We start from the raw sequence: 16,438 nt of genomic DNA on the forward strand, positions 1-16,438 counted from the left end.
GCGGTGGAGCACGAACCACTCACTCAGGGCGGTGGAGCACGAACCACTCGCTCAGGGCAGCAGTGCACGAACCACTCGCTCAGGGCGGTGGGGCACGAACCACTCACTCAGGGCGGTGGGGCACGAACCACTCGCTCAGGGCAGCAGAGCACGAACCACTCACTCAGGGTGGCGGAGCATGAACCACTCACTCAGGGCAGTGGAGCACGAACCACTCACTCAGGGCGGTGGAGCATGAACTACTCGCTCAGGGCAGCAGAGCATGAACTACTCGCTCAGGGCGGCGGAGCATGAACCACTCGCTCAGGGCGGTGGAGCATGAACCGCTCACTCAGGGCGGTGGAGCATGAACTACTCGCTCAGGGCAGCAGAGCATGAACGACTCACTCAGGGTGGCGGAGCATGAACCACTCACTCAGGGCAGTGGAGCACGAACCACTCACTCAGGGCGGTGGAGCATGAACTACTCGCTCAGGGCAGCAGAGCATGAACTACTCGCTCAGGGCGGCGGAGCATGAACCACTCACTCAGGGCGGTGGAGCATGAACCGCTCACTCAGGGCGGTGGAGCATGAACTACTCGCTCAGGGCAGCAGAGCATGAACGACTCACTCAGGGCGGTGGAGCACGAACCACTCGCTCAGGGCAGCAGAGCATGAACCACTCGCTCAGGGCGGTGGAGCATGAACTACTCGCTCAGGGCAGCAGAGCATGAACTACTCGCTCAGGGCAGCAGAGCACGAACCACTCGCTCAGGGCGGTGGGGCACAAACCACTCACTCAGGGCAGTGGGGCACGAACCACTCGCTCAGGGCAGCAGAGCACGAACCACTCGCTCAGGGCGGTGGGGCACGAACCACTCACTCAGGGCGGTGGGGCACGAACCACTCGCTCAGAGCAGCAGAGCACGAACCACTCGCTCAGGGCGGTGGGGCACGAACCACTCACTCAGGGCGGTGGGGCACGAACCACTCACTCAGGGCGGTGGGGCACGAACCACTCACTCAGGGCGGTGGAGCACGAACCACTCGCTCAGGGCAGCAGAGCACGAACCACTCACTCAGGGCGGTGGAGCATGAACTACTCGCTCAGGGCAGCAGAGCATGAACCACTCGCTCAGGGTGACGTGGCGGGTAAAAGCGCCTGCAGTGAGTGAACGATTCCCTTAGGACGTAGCGCAGCTCCGCTATCGACTACAAGGCGTTTGGCAAGTGGCTTAAGCACTCATACAAGCACTGAAATTAAAAGGTTGATAAGGAACAGTTGGCCAGGCTGTCGCTGCATATCATGTAGGATCCTTTTAACTTTAAAGCCGGTCTTCACCGCACACGTAGCAGTTGATGAAATAAAATTAATTCATTCAAATAATGATTTTATCCACAAAAGAGTTTCAGCTTAATGCAGAACAACCCAAGAGACATCACAAAGCTCAATCGCCCGGGGAATGAACATTGAAGATAATCCACCATCTTGCTTGCTCAGCTGTGCACGCGTCACGTGGTACATCGGTTCGGGGTCCGCGCAAATGTTATAACTTTATTTTTTTTAACGACCGTTTTTTCCACATTTGCTTTGATTCCCTGTAAAGCCCTTCACAAAAGTAGCCTGGTGTTGGCTTCGCAGTTAGGGTGGTGGCTTGGAATCCGAGGGTCCTGAGTTTGAGTCCCTTTACCATTGAATTAACACCAGGGGGTTGACTCAGCCTGTCATCCTTCCGAGGTCGGCAAAATGAGTACCAGTGTACCGGTAATTGGGGCACTGCATCAGCGGCATAGGTGTGCCCCTAACGAATGATGCAACCAGCAGCCAAAAAAAGGCAGCACACGATGGGAACCTCACAAAACCTCCAAAAATATAGACACAGATCTGACAGACGCTATGGATAGGCAGTTCCTCTGAGGGACAGAGTGCGAGGTGAGCAGTGAATGCATGAAATGATATAGCTCAATGAAACTGGTTAATTTTGGCACATTCCTCAATGTTTTGTTCACTCAAACAGAAGAAAAAGATGTTTAATGGTTTGGAAATTTCACATTTTCTTGTGTATGTATGGAGAAGGAGGGAACACAGCCTGGCTTGCTTACAGTAAATTGGTACAGTATATCGGCTTCCTTGTAAGACTCGTGATTTCTTTACATTGTCAGATTTCACAACGGATTTCTACACTTATTTAGTCCGGACGATATCCAATCCTCAAAAGTGGAATAATATTTCGATGATATACTTTAATTCGTCCGTGAGAGTATATCATGGATAATTGTATCATTTCATGCATGAAATCGCTTCAGAACTGTGGTACTTACAAACGCGATGTACACAGCGATTCGTATCGTAACTATGATGAACAGGCATTCGATAATATGAGTGAGGAAAGTGAAAAAAAAAAAACTTTATCGTTAAGAAATTATTCTGGCCTGTTCCAAATCAAGGCGTGGTTGAGCAGGCCAAAAAAACATGGCGGCTTCACACTCCAGTGAGGTTACCTAGGAAACGCCTTGAGATCCCAGAGAGTGAGGTGGCCGAGGATCGCCCGATGAAGGATATAATTAAATAAGGCCGTTAATTATCTTCAAAAGGGATGTTTTAATTAACCAAAACAACCAATTTTCACTCTTGCACTTCCCTTGGAATTTTCTTGGGATGCATGAAAAATTTCAGGATGCTCAGTTTTATGGTTTCAGACTTATATAGAAGACACACTGACACACACACACACACACACACACACACGCACACACACACACACACACACACACACACACACACACACACACACACACACACACACACACACACGCACACTTTAACCCCAAGAAGTCAGAACTGCAACAATATACATATATGTAAATATTTTTGGGGTTCTCACTACTCGGGGTTAAAAAATGAATCTTTAGTATAACTAAAGTTATTTCTAAAGTTTCTGTTCAAATCAGAGTGATTTAATACATGTGGATAGATATGCATTACATCGGAGGTCCTTTCCCCATTCATGGAGTTTCTTTTCCATCTCACCTTTTATTCTCCTTCTTTCTTCCTCCCTGAACTGGTTCAAACCAACTGATTCACAGTCATATCACCTTTTACATGCTGTCTCTCTTTTCTATATTATTTATACATAGTCGAGGCTCGTGGAAGAGCTAGTAGATTGAACACATCAAGACATAATAGATCGCAAAAAAGAACAATAGAGATGCATGCAAAAGGAACAGTAGAACCCTAACCCTAACCCTACGATCCCAAGCTCACCACCATAACCATTAAGCCAACACCATGCATACCTTCCCCTCCCCACCATCTCCCCACAATACGCACCACCATCCCACACCCCCCTTCACCAGCTCCCCTCCATCCCCCATCACCCCCATAATACCGACTACAGTTAACCAGGCCATAGGCACGAGTTTTGGCAGGAAATGCTGCACCACCCCCCCCCCACCCCACCCCCCAGACCTTGGCGTTATCAGCACTACCACCGAAGTGAGGGGTCATGGCAGGATGCTCCACTCATAAACTGGGCTTATGGGTCAATAATAGCTGTGTGGGGGGTTGGTTCAATAACATCACGGACTGAAGTGGGGGGGGGATCTTAGAAAATAAAGGAGGCACCCAACTGTGGAGGTGGATAGATGCTCCAGGACCTGATGAGGAAAGCTGTGCGAGGTTTCCTGGGGTTTTCTATTGGCACGAGATGTACCCTGCCTGCAGCACTCCCTCCTTCCACCAGAGCCGGAGCCCATATCTCGTGCCACGATCAGCCAGGGCCAGAACCTGCCTTACCATCATGCCAGCTTGTGCTTGTGAGCAGGCACTGGTTTCCCGCCAGGGCTATATTTCACTTGGGATCTCTCTGCGTCCCGTCAGAAGCAGCATTAGTATTTCTATCTTGGCAAAATTCTCCCTAGTTCTTCTTCTTCTTTCTTATTGGTGAAATGTCTGAGGACTTAAGATTTTAGAAAAGATAAAGTGCTACCACTCATACAATGCTCAGGGCGAATAGGGGTTTTCTGTACAAATCGTTATTGCCTCCTTGTATTCCAACCATTTTAGCTTGTTCAATACACTTTCACAAATTCACTTGGTCTCGAAGTGATTTGAGTTGTGCTTGACCGTGAGCTACATTGGCTATTAACCCAATTAAGATTGGGTTCGTGGCGATTAGCGCCCAGTGCAAAACGTACCTGCGTCCGGGTGACAACTTCTCAGGTCGCTAATTTGGAATGATCGGGCACAGGGTATTCTCAACACCGTATGGTGTTCCACCTGAGTGCAGTAATGTGGCAAATAGGCCCGGAACCCTGCTCGGAGTTTGCCAGCATGACCGCTTTGACATGTTTCGTCAGGATTCACACCAGGCAGCTGGACCGAGTCTGGCGACTGCAATAGCACATTGCTTTCCATTTTGCATTTGGAATATAAATACAATGTTAAGATGCAAGTGGTCTGATTCCCCCAAACAGAATCACCTTCCAACACAGAAGCTGGCACAAGCCAAGCTCGTCCCCTCTCCCCACTGAAGGAAACACACGACATACGACGGCTGATCGGACAGAACTGTTATTTCATGTTATAACTTCAATTTGATTAATAACCGAGAGTTTTTATTGTGATGTTGACCAAGCGCATGCTGCAATAATGTGGAACAGAAAATTCCGGGTCAATTGGCCTCAGGGTAGAGAATTGTATTTAAGAAATAAAAATAAAATCAAACAAAAGGCTTCACACAGAAACAACTCACAGAAACATATATGTAATAATGAAGAATGCTTCATTATTGTCTCTGCTCGCTCACCTGCACATGAAATTTCAGCTTTCTAAATCACCTAGAAGGTTCCGAACTTTAATATCAGTCAGTCAGTGAGTCAGTCCATCAGAACATATCAGTGGTTAGAATGAGCTTTATATACAGGGGTTCAAGTAATTTTATTTTATTAGGTTCTCTAATGAGAACCAGCAAAATGGTTTGGTACTCACAGAAAATTTTTTGTCAGGTTCGAGCACGCTCGTCTGCTTTCCCAAGTGCAACTCTGATTTTGAAGTGCTTCTCAGTTTTGTGTGCATCTTACTCCTCTATAAACACTCGCAGAACGTCCGCTCCAGACAAGACACTCACAAGCCACTCTTTTTTTTCGTTCTGGATCCTCCTGAACCTCCTCTTCTTCCTCTTCCGTCATGCATTCTCCTTAGAACTATTTTTCTTAATCTTATAAGTTATAAACTTAAAACATAGCTTATAAATTATATTGTTAGAATTTATAAACATGATTTTGTACACTTAAATTTCAATATCACAGTATATCAATTATCAGAAGTATCACGGAAGAATCTTACCTCCACGAGCCGAGAAAACCTCTTCGCTCGCACGTTCTCCTGCAACCTATTATTTTTAAATAAGTTACAACTTATAATATAACTTAGAATGGGATCATTTATAAACTTAATTTTGTCCGCTTAAATTTTGAAACCACAGCATGGGATATCAGAATTATCACGAAAGAATCTTACGTACACTAACTGAGAAAACCATCCATCAAAAGCCTCTGTTGTGCTAGTACGCTTTTGAGCTATCTGAACATCTTTGAAGGGGCATTTCGTTTTTGTTTTTTTTAACCGCACATGAGTACCTGCATACCAGTCATGTAAACCCCTGTTTATATATGGTACTAGTGGGGTATCCGTACACATTTTAAGCAATAACGAACCGTGTTTCCCCATTGTCTCAGGTCGCTCATCTGCATCTATTTTTTCATTGATCTTTTTCCCCCCCATTTATTTATATTTTCATTTACAGTTGCTTTCCGATGGTTCTGTGAATTTTCCTGGTGTATTGGCTTCGATATCCATCAGCACGTGAAATTACCATACTTTCCCATTGTCTCGGGTCGCTCACCTGCATTAATTTTTTTTTCATTTATTCATAATTTTCATTTACAGATGCTTTCTGATGGTTCTGTGATTTTTCCCGGTATACCAGCTTCAATGTCCATCAGCACGTAAAATTTTAGCTTTCTACGTCACCCAGAAGGTACCGAACTTTAATATCAGTCAGTGAGTCAGTCAGTGGTTATAATGAGCATTATATAATACTAGTGAAGTATGCTTACATATTCTAAGCAATAACGAACCGTGCTTCCATATTGTCTCAGATTGGTCACCTGCATTTGATTTTTTTTTTTTTTTATAATTTACTTATATTGCATTTATGGACGCTTTCCTATGGTTGTGATTTTTCCTGGTGGATCGGTTTCAATGCAACTCAGTATACAAAATTACTGTGCTTCCCCATTGTCTTGGGTCGCTCAACTGCATCTGTGAATTTTCCTGGTGTATCGGCTTCGATGCCCATCGGCACGCAAGATTTCAGCTTTCTACGTCACCTGGAAGATACCGATCTTTAATATCAGTCAGTGAGTCAGTGGTTAGAAAGAGATTATATATATCTATATATATATATATATATATATATATATATATATATATATATATATATATATATATATATATATATACATATATATATATATATATATATATATATATATACATACATACATACACATACATACATATACACACGACTCCTCCAATGCTCTTCTAGCTGAAGAAAGCTGCAAAGTGCAACCTTGAAAAGCTACACAAGGTAAGCCCTTTGCTGTTTCAAACCCTTCCCAGAGTTCTGCCACAGCTGTAAAGACCTTCAGAAATAGCACATAAATGAAAATCCCAATGCTACCCACCCCCTCAGCTGTTGGACCGGTTTCCTCACTTGTTGTTGAATCATCAGCGACAGCGCAGACAGAAACATGCACTGCTGAGGCTTCCCAGCATGTACCATGTGTAAATGTCAAATACAGTCAACATATAAATGAAAAACAAAAACCCAACCTCATCTCTCACCTGTGAATGGAGGGAATAACCAATTAGCTCTCACCTAATCAAATAAACCCATGTGGCTCGGATTATATCAATAAATCGACTCCTCCTATGCTCTTCTAGCCAAAGAAAGCTGCATAAAGCAACATGAAAGGCTACGCAAGATAAGCCCTTTGGTGTTTCAAACCCTTCCCAGAGTTTCTTCACAGCTGTAAAGACATTCACAAATAGTACATACATGAGAATCGCATTGCTGTACACCCCCAAGCTTCTGGACTGGTTTCATCATTTGTTGGCGAATCATCAGCAACAGCACAGACAGAAACATGCACCACTGAGGCTCCCAAGTATGTACCACGTGTAAATGTCATAAGCTCAACAAGCTCGTCTGTTGTAGTTGGTGCTGAGTTTTATTTCCAGTTCAGTCAAATTTGACCAAAAAAACAAAAAACATCTGCCATAATGCTGGCAGTTGGTGCTGCATTAATTCAGACGTGTTGTCCAAAATTATGTAAAACCAAATCCAAACTGAATGAAACAATCCTAATTCTGAGGTATCAGAAAGAGTTCAAAAGCATAATAGGTCGGGCTAATACGCGGAATGATTAAGAATGGTAATTTTCATGCTTTGCCAAAAACCCACATGGAAACAGCCATGTGTTAATGGCACTGACGTCATACAAAAGGAACACATCTTAGAACAAATGTGTCCAATGATCAACCTCAGTCATTGCAGAATAACTGTCACAATACAAACCTGGTCTGAGAATGATGTACAATTTTACTACAGTCAAATGTGGCACATTTATAGAAGCAAATACTATTTCAAGAAAACTATCAGCTACCACACTAAAACTACCTAACTAACTTTTGCTATCGAGTACCAATGTTTTCCTTTGTAGAAAATGAAAAAAATACCCCCCATAAGTATTGCAATGATCAATAGATATGGCTCACCACAGGCCTTGATTTCCCTCACGTAATTGCTGGGGAACCAGCCAGTGCGCCCATGAAGTGTACCTTCCCACCAACCGCCTTCTTCAACACGTGTTACTGTAATAATATCACCCTTGGCAAAAGACAGCTCATCCTCATTGGTTCTTGCAAAGTCGAAGCGAGCCCGCACCAACCGCCCTCCACCTTCCGCCATCTCCTGCTGCATGGATGAAACCATAAGAACACTATTAGGCAATAACCTAGTGACACCCTCATTGCGTTGATCATGAAGTATGACAAAACAACATTTGATAAAGCTGCTGGAGTGACAGCCTCAGCTTCAGCATGTGAACCAGCAATTTGAATCTATATTACATCACTGCACAAATCAGCATCTCTGGTAGAAAAAAAAACCCATTTGAAACATTCAATGTCACGATGTGTCCAGACTCCACCCACAATTTTAAATCATTATACAGACTTGTTCCAAGTTTGATTTCAACCACTGAACCCAGATTCAGAATATTAAATAATTCTGGCTGCCAGACTATGTGTACGATCAGGTTGAAATTTAAAACATATCTTTCCCACGACGACTAGATTATAATTGTAAAGTTTCACATTGATTGATGAAGCGGTTCAAGAGAAATAATTTTTTAAGATCTTCGTTCAATCCAATATGGCTGCCGGGCTTTGTGACCTATTAATTATTCGTGAACACCCTGGTATCCCCAAGGCTTGTGGAACATGTGAGTGAAGTTTACCCCAGATCTGTCAAGCCGTTCTGGAGAAGAAGATTTTTTAAGGTTTATTCTTCAATAAAATCATAGCTGCCAAACCATGTGACCTATGACATCATCGGTGGAGAACTTTTTGCTCCTCATGGATAAGCGATCATATCTGTAAAGTTTCGCCTCAATTGTTTCAGCCATTTTGGAGAAGATTTTTGAAGGTTTTTATGTAAAAAAAAAAAAATGGCTGCCAAACCACACGACCAATGACGTCATCAATTCCCCCCCCCCATACAATTTAGTCCAGGATGACCCTAAAAAATTACCATATTGATCGGATAAAGCGTTTGACATATGCAATTATGGTGTCATAATGAAGCCACCTATGACATCATCAAAAAAAAATCACACTTATTTCCCATGGGGAGTATTTGACATTTTCCAAGTTTCAATTTTTTCCATCAAGCGGTTTCGGAGATGGAGGTCCAAAGTTTTTCCTTTTTCCCAACATGGCTGCCACATCACATGACATATGACATCATAATTATCATTAAAACATTCTCCATGATTAGTCGCACCTAAGGTGAAAATTTTGTGTCAATCGGAAAAGCGGTTGCAAAGAAAAACAGAGAAAATGAGCACGGACAGACGGATGGACAACATATGACATCATAAGTACCATTAAAACATTCTACATGATTAGTCGCACCTAAGGTGAAAATTTTGTGTCAATCGGATAAGCGGTTGCAGAGAAAAACAGAGAAAATGAGCACGGACGGACGGACGGATGGATGGACAACCCGGACAACGCGAAAATATAATGCCTCGAGCGACTTCGTCAGTGGAGGCATAAAATTATACAATCATCTACATTCACACAATATCTACATGTCATCTACATGTGGTGTGGGTGCATTGCACTTGAGAGGGCATCTTACTGGGCTTCGGGCCTGGCCGTGTCTCGGCCTTGGAGCCTTTTCCTCTCCTCCTCCGTCACGATGAACTGTGGGAAAATGTTCACTCATTCCCTCCTCTCTCACCACAATATATGTACAAAAAAAATGCAAGCCATCATATGATTGCAAAATGGCAATGGGGTAAATGGGGGGGGGGGGGAGATTGTCGAGTCTCCATTCACAAGTTTGTGGTACGTCTGCACATTTCTAGCGGAATCACCACTAACTGGAATTGTGCAGAAATCAGGCTTGAACTATTAAAAAAAATAAAAATAAAAAACCAAAAGGGAAACAGCTCCTCAATAAAGGGAATGAAGAGTCCTAATGAAGGAGTGAAGTAGTTGGGAAGGGAGGAGGGGAAGGAGGAAGAATAGGCAAGTATGAAAGGAAAGGGGATATCCCACAAAATTTGCCTGTTGAATGATCATCGTCATCATCATGTACCATGCTTCCGAAGCAGTTACTGGGCTACAACAAAACACTGTGGGATCTTTAACTTCCACCAACTAATGCCGGCAGACAGGACACCAAGTTTAACGTCCATATTGAATGATATAATGGAGAAAAACAAAAAGAATACAATTGAAAAAAAGTAAATATGTTACATGTACATATACTTCATACATGGCTTGTTAAAATGTAAAATTAGCATGTAATTAAAATAATATATCGTGTTTTCTTTTTTTTTTTTAAGGTCAAGGTAACTGTTGTTGCTTCAAATGTAATAATCAGTTTTCAATGGAGGATTCAATCAACGTTTGCAATGTATCAATATGATTCATAGATTTCACCGTTTGGCTTATATTCTTTCACTTTGTTAATAAACAGCACCGGTGGTCAATAAAGTAAGTACAAGCCTACCTAAAAATTCCCTCTCAGCACAGACATCCCTACCATTCCATGTTTTTGTGACCTTGATAATTATCAAGAAAGCCTCTGCTCAACCCACTTGGTTGGCTCACTTCATTACCGCCATTCATAATACAGAGAAGGTCAGCATTAACGAGAATTTAAATATAAGTAGAAAAACACAAATATAGAACCAAGTTGTGCTGCACAATCTGATCCACAGCAAAGCAGGACATCCCAGTTTTCATCTCACAGGATTCCAACGATCAGTTTGGAAAATCCCAAGAGACTTAACAAATGGAGATAAAGGTTTTAACAGAAAAGGTAAAACCACTTTTATAAAACTCAACGAACACAGCTGGCTTGGATGCAGTACGGTAGGTGGACACTGGACATAAACCGCCAACTTTTAAAGAAAACATGACCTAACCATTTAAGTTGAATTTATCAACAAGTCAAGAATTTACCCTGCAACCACCTATTGAACAAACAAGAATTAAAAAACAAACAAACAAAGAAAACCAGATGTGATGAAATGTACTCGTACTCTCAGGTACATACAGTATAACATCATTCACTTGTAATCATCTCACGACGTTAGGGCAACCAAATGCGAACAGTCAGATAAAAGACAAAACAAAACAAAAAAATGACATGTTCTTCCTTCGAGGCTGCACATGTCATGGCTCTTTTTGTGCTGCCGTAATAAAAGCTGTCATTCCTGCCTCGTGGTGGACTTCAGGCATTAAAAAATCAGAGCCTTCCCTTTCATAAAGCTTAAACCGCATTTTCTTCGCTGGACATGTTTTGACAGGTGTGAAGCAGGTTTATTCAAACTACACAGGAGGAAAAATTACAATGACAGCAGGCAAATTGTGATGCAACCTCAACGCTAACCTCTAGAGTCGAGAGTGTTCATTATAAACCAAGCCACAAAAGCTTCGGTAAAAGACATGATTCATTGAAAAGGTTTGTAGAGCATATAGTTCAGCTTCTTAGCACACGGATCATTCAGATTGTGATAAAAGCATCACATTTGGTACACATGTGCTACGATGGGTGATAAATAAGATAAGAGGTGGACCACAACGAAATCTGCTCTTGAAAGGGGGCGTGACATCATATTTTCAAAATAGCAATCATGAAATTTCGAAATACATTTCTTTGTGCATATCTCTACTTCTAATTAACGTTTTGAGTCGTTCTAAATGCTCGACGATGGTTTTGGTTCATGAAGAATCAATAAAAATAAAAATTATTTATTTTCTTAATCCAATGCAGCAATGACTGACTCCGTACCGGGAGACAATTCCCCATGTGCTTTTGGCGACCGAATACTCTGCGACATCCAGACCAGCTGGTGAGACTTCTGAATGCGTTGCTGGTAAGGGACATATATTTGTAGGTCATATATGGCTGTAAACTTTTGTTGTGGTGGTGTTGTCATGTGTGTCTGTCAAACCTCTCTCCTCCCCATGAGCAGTCATCGTTGGATGTTGTGTCAGAAATATGGCCATCCCATGGAAACTGTCCTTTGATGATCTGGAGCTTGGGTTGTGATCGATGTTATCCATTGCCCCTGTCATGAAGAGCCCTGACTTTAGGTGTGGAGGAGATACCACATTTTGTTTGTGGTTAAAGTTTCTGACCTTATTGCCCAGTTCAGTTGATATAGTTAGAAGTCTGTTGTATCCTATTCACATGCCATACGAATGCAGATTGTCAATTAGTTGCCGACTCCGTGTCTGTACATGGATCACAAGGCTTAGGTATATTGGAAATGGCATCTCCCAGTTTCTCATATGACAAACCACCCATTATTTCACCCAACCTCTTCTCTGGCATTTGACACTGTTGAACATTATCATGTTGAACATATATCATTGGCCATGCACAGATTTATCCCCTCTCGTGTTCAGTTGTCTTACCCTTCCTCCCGCCCTTGGTTTACTGAAGCTTGTGGCGAGGCAGTTGTCCTGAAACAACTTGCCTTTGCCTCATGGAAAGCAAACCCAACTGAGGGCAATCTCAGTTCTTTCCACAAAGCTCGGAACAAGTGTGTATCTACCCTCAGGAGAGCCAGAAAACAACATCTTTCTCATCTCAAGTCTGAACTCTCAAACCTCTCTCCCTCCTCAAAATCCTGGTGGCGTTTAATCAAATCTGTTTCTGGTGTATGTTCCCCCTCCATCCCCTCCCTTACCTCAAATGGCCGCACTGCTGATTCCACACGTGATAAAGCTGAATGTCTAAACTCGGTGTTTGCAGCTAAATCTTGTGTCCTAAACCCATCACTATCTCTAGCCACTTTACCCAGTCACACCCAACTGTCCCTGGACTCTGTAGCCTTTTCTCCTGACAAGGTGGAGAGCTTGCTTTCAAACCTCGAGTCAGATTCTGCAACCGGTCCAGACGGCATCAGCCCACGTGTCCTCAAAGCCTGCTCTTCTGCTCTTGCTCACCCTCTCTCTGTTCTATTCACCCTCTCATTTGCCCAAGGTCATCTGCCATCTGCTTGGAAATCTGCTAACATCACTGCCCTGCATAAAAAAGGTGCAAAAACAGATCCCTATAACTACAGACCAATCAGCCTTCTCCCAATCATCAGCAAGGTGATGGAATCCATCATCGCTTCAGATATGAAATCCTTCCTCTTCTCCAATGGCTTGATTTCCAATCATCAATTTGGTTTCAGACCAGGTCACTCTACCCTGGATATGCTGCTTCTGCTCTCCCATCAATGGATGGAGGTCCTCAATGCCAGACAGGAAATCCGAGCCGTATCCCTGGACATATCACGTGCTTTTGACACAGTCTGGCACCCTGCCCTACTCACCAAACTCTCTTCCCATGGTATTCAAGGCCATCTCCACTCATGGCTCGCAGACTTCCTCTCCTGTCGCAGTCAACGTGTGGCCCTAAATGGAGTTCTTTCATCCCCTCTTCCTGTGCAGGCTGGAGTTCCTCAAGGTAGCGTTCTGGGCCCTGTTCTTTTTCTGGTTTTCATCAATGATCTCTCGGACTCTCTGGAAAATCCTCTATTTCTCTTTGCCGACGACTCCACCCTCTGCCGTACCATCTGTCATCCCTCAGACCGGCAAGCAGCAGCTTCTTCGCTCACTACAGATCTGGATAAAATCACAAACTGGTCCAACACGTGGAACATGTCTTTCAATCCAGACAAATCTCACACTCTCACTATGTCTCTTCGAAAGGACCGTTTACAAAACCCCCCCATCCACTTTCTCAACAATCCTCTGGAAGAAGTCTTTTCTTTCAAGCTTCTAGGTCTCACTATCTGCCATGACCTTTCCTGGGAAAGTCACATTTCCAACCTCGCCTCAAAAGCCAGTCGCCGACTGGGAATCCTCCGTCGTGCTAAGTCCTTCCTCGGCCCTCTTGAGCTCCTGACCACTTACAAAGCTTTTGTCCGTAGCCTGATGGAGTACTGCTCTCCCCTCTGGGCTGGTGCTCCTGCCTCCCACCTTTCTCGGCTTAACGCTGTCGAAACCAGGGCATTTAAGATCATCGGCATCTCCCGCAATGAAGCTGAGTCTTTGGGCCTCTCACTCAATCACCGCAGGTTGGTCGGTGGTCTTTCTGTCTTCTACCGACTCCTCTCCAGCCTTGCCCCCCCTGCTCTCTCTGCGATTTGTCCCCACCACATTTCCAGAGGGCGCTCAAGGTCCGCCAACAACCCCCTTCTGGTAAAACTACCAAAATCACGAATCACTGCTCATCTCCACTCTTTCATTCCTCTTTTTTCCCGCCTTTGGAATAAACTTCCTCACTCTATTCTTTCCCATTCTTCCCTCCAGGCTTTCAAAACAGCTGTTCACCACCACCTCTTATCTTCCCCCATCCAAATCCTCGATCTTTTCTACCCCCGATAATCCACCCAAGCCCACTTCCTTCATTTCTCCTGCTTTCCTTCCTGAAAGTCCCTGAAATGTCCATCTTCTCTTCGCCATGTTCCCCGTCCCATCCCCATCCCTCTCCCTTCCACAGTTCACCTAATGTGTCTGTTCCCCACCGTTTTGTCCCTTCCACTCCCGCCCCTCTTGTCTCATGCCTCCTTGCTGTGAGTTGTGTGTTTGCTCTCATACGAGCCTCGACCAAGGTATACAAAAAAAAAAAAAAAATCAGTTGTGCAATTATGAACCCAACAGCTTTATTGTCATTCTCAGTTTGGTCTTTTATATTTGGCCCTTTTAAAATCATACTGACCATGTTTTCAATTTTTGCGACACTGCATTGTCTGGAATTTCCCTGCAAAAGAACCACTGAATCTGTATTTCATCTCCAATACTGTATGTCCCTCCTTACTATCGGGGCAGCTTTGGCAAGGATTATAACATTTGACTCAACATTTCGATTGCATTCACTCATTATCCCTTCTCCCATGTCTTTTTCAAGCATCAGCAAAACATGTTTTCCCTCTGAGTGTGCTTTCAGGTCAGGCACCATCATTATGAGCATTTCTTTCAGCCTTGTGTTATTCGGTCGAGTGTCAATGAGAACACCCATTTGTGTCAGCCTGATGGTATACATCGTTAACAAATCAGTGAAGCAGGATACTGGACACACCTCAGCATCTTCAGTCTCTTCTATGTAATTTACCAACTTAGCCAGGGTAAGTGCTTTCATTTCTGATTCAAGGTCTGCCTCACTTGTTGAGTTTTTGTGTGTTTTTCTTTCACAGTTGTAGAGAGCGATCAAACATTTTGTGTGGTACCGAGAATCCTGTGCTACCGAGTCAGTGTCCTGTCCTGAAGGATAGTTGCTGCTTTTCTAACCCTAGTATCAAGGTTCTTTGTAGATGGAACATGGAGACCATATTTTCCTCCAAGTTATGCACAAAAAAATTACACATTGATTTGGTGCATATTTACATTTCAAATGGTGGTTCTCATCTTGACCGGACTACACTCCAGTCTGTTCATTTGATTTCTGTTTTCATGCCCTGGTCAAATGATAAGAATCAAATCTGTTGTAACAGATTTCGTGCCACCACGCCCAGTCGTTCACCAATGTCTGTTGGATACCTTCACCATTATAAAAGACGTTTGGGATCTCCATCAATTGGTATTTCACCAAGATTTTCAAATTCCAATAAGTTGGAAACAAATGTTTCGTAGCTAAAAATCCATGATCCAGTGGACTTTGCTGGACATCTGGCAGATTTTTCTTCTTTATCCATCTGACAAATAATGCACTTAGTCCAATAAGAGAGAATTGTTGAAGTATCCCTCATCAGTGCCTCTGCACTGCCAGTCACTACCATCAACTGTTTTGACATATTGTTAGGTCTGGTGGATGATCACAACACTGCTGGGCTTCTGTATACTAAAGCTGTGTTCTACAACTACATTACACGGTGACAGCTGCATTCAATGGTGGCTTGACTTCTTCAGCTGCAAAACGAGGTGATCTTCAACAAAGCACTTCCCAGTCAGTTGTCTGCAAGTAACAAACAATGTAAACAATTAGTATTCTCATGTGACTAGATTAGCTCTGCCCATATGCAGTTAACCCATTGCAGGCCATCCTCATCCCCCAGGGGTCTTCCGCTCCAGCTACAAGGTTGGACTGCCTGCGCTTCAAACCCGCTGAGCACGTAAAACCACTCAAAAATGATTAATTAGAAGTGAAGATATGCCAAAAGCATTGTAGATAAAAATTTAACGGTGGATTTTTAATCTTTTGAAATATGAGCCCACACCCCCTTAAAAGGCAAGTTTTGTTGTGGTTCACCTACTATGTTATTTAGCACCTGTTATAGCACATGTGTACCAAATGTGAGGCTTTTATCACAATCTGAACGATCGACCTGTTTTTGGGTGCTAAGACGCTGTACTAATATTATTCTCCATTTGTTCCAAGTTGTCTCGTCTCAGTTGTGGCGTATGCCCGTACGATACAAGTAAACTATTCCACAGAGGCAACATTTCAAAATCATACTGCATGTGTGGCTATACATCAATAACCATCATCTAAATTTGTCCAAACTATAAGTATGTATCTATACAGTATATATAAAAATGAAAAACACGGTCCGTGAAGTCGGGAAGTGTATAGCCAAGCATATAGCTTGTAC

General features: G+C 43.4%; 1 protein-coding gene across 8 annotated transcripts in view; it reads right to left on the bottom strand.

The window, feature by feature from the left end:
• Positions 1 to 16,438, bottom strand: part of LOC147026560 (rho guanine nucleotide exchange factor 7-like) — a 144,518-nt gene that overhangs the window by 54,187 nt on the left and 73,893 nt on the right. For all 8 annotated transcript variants that reach the window (XM_085882090.1, XM_085882087.1, XM_085882092.1 and 5 more), the window contains 2 exons: positions 9,475 to 9,539; positions 7,827 to 8,025 (listed from right to left, as the gene is read on the bottom strand). In XM_085882090.1, coding sequence (XP_085738216.1) covers positions 7,827 to 8,025; positions 9,475 to 9,539 — 264 coding nt within the window. The remainder of the gene's footprint in view (positions 1 to 7,826; positions 8,026 to 9,474; positions 9,540 to 16,438) is intronic.

This window comes from Eptatretus burgeri, chromosome 5 (assembly GCF_056783735.1).
Source record: "Eptatretus burgeri isolate ZD-2024b chromosome 5, Ebu_testis_v1, whole genome shotgun sequence".
NCBI lineage: Eukaryota > Metazoa > Chordata > Myxini > Myxiniformes > Myxinidae > Eptatretus > Eptatretus burgeri.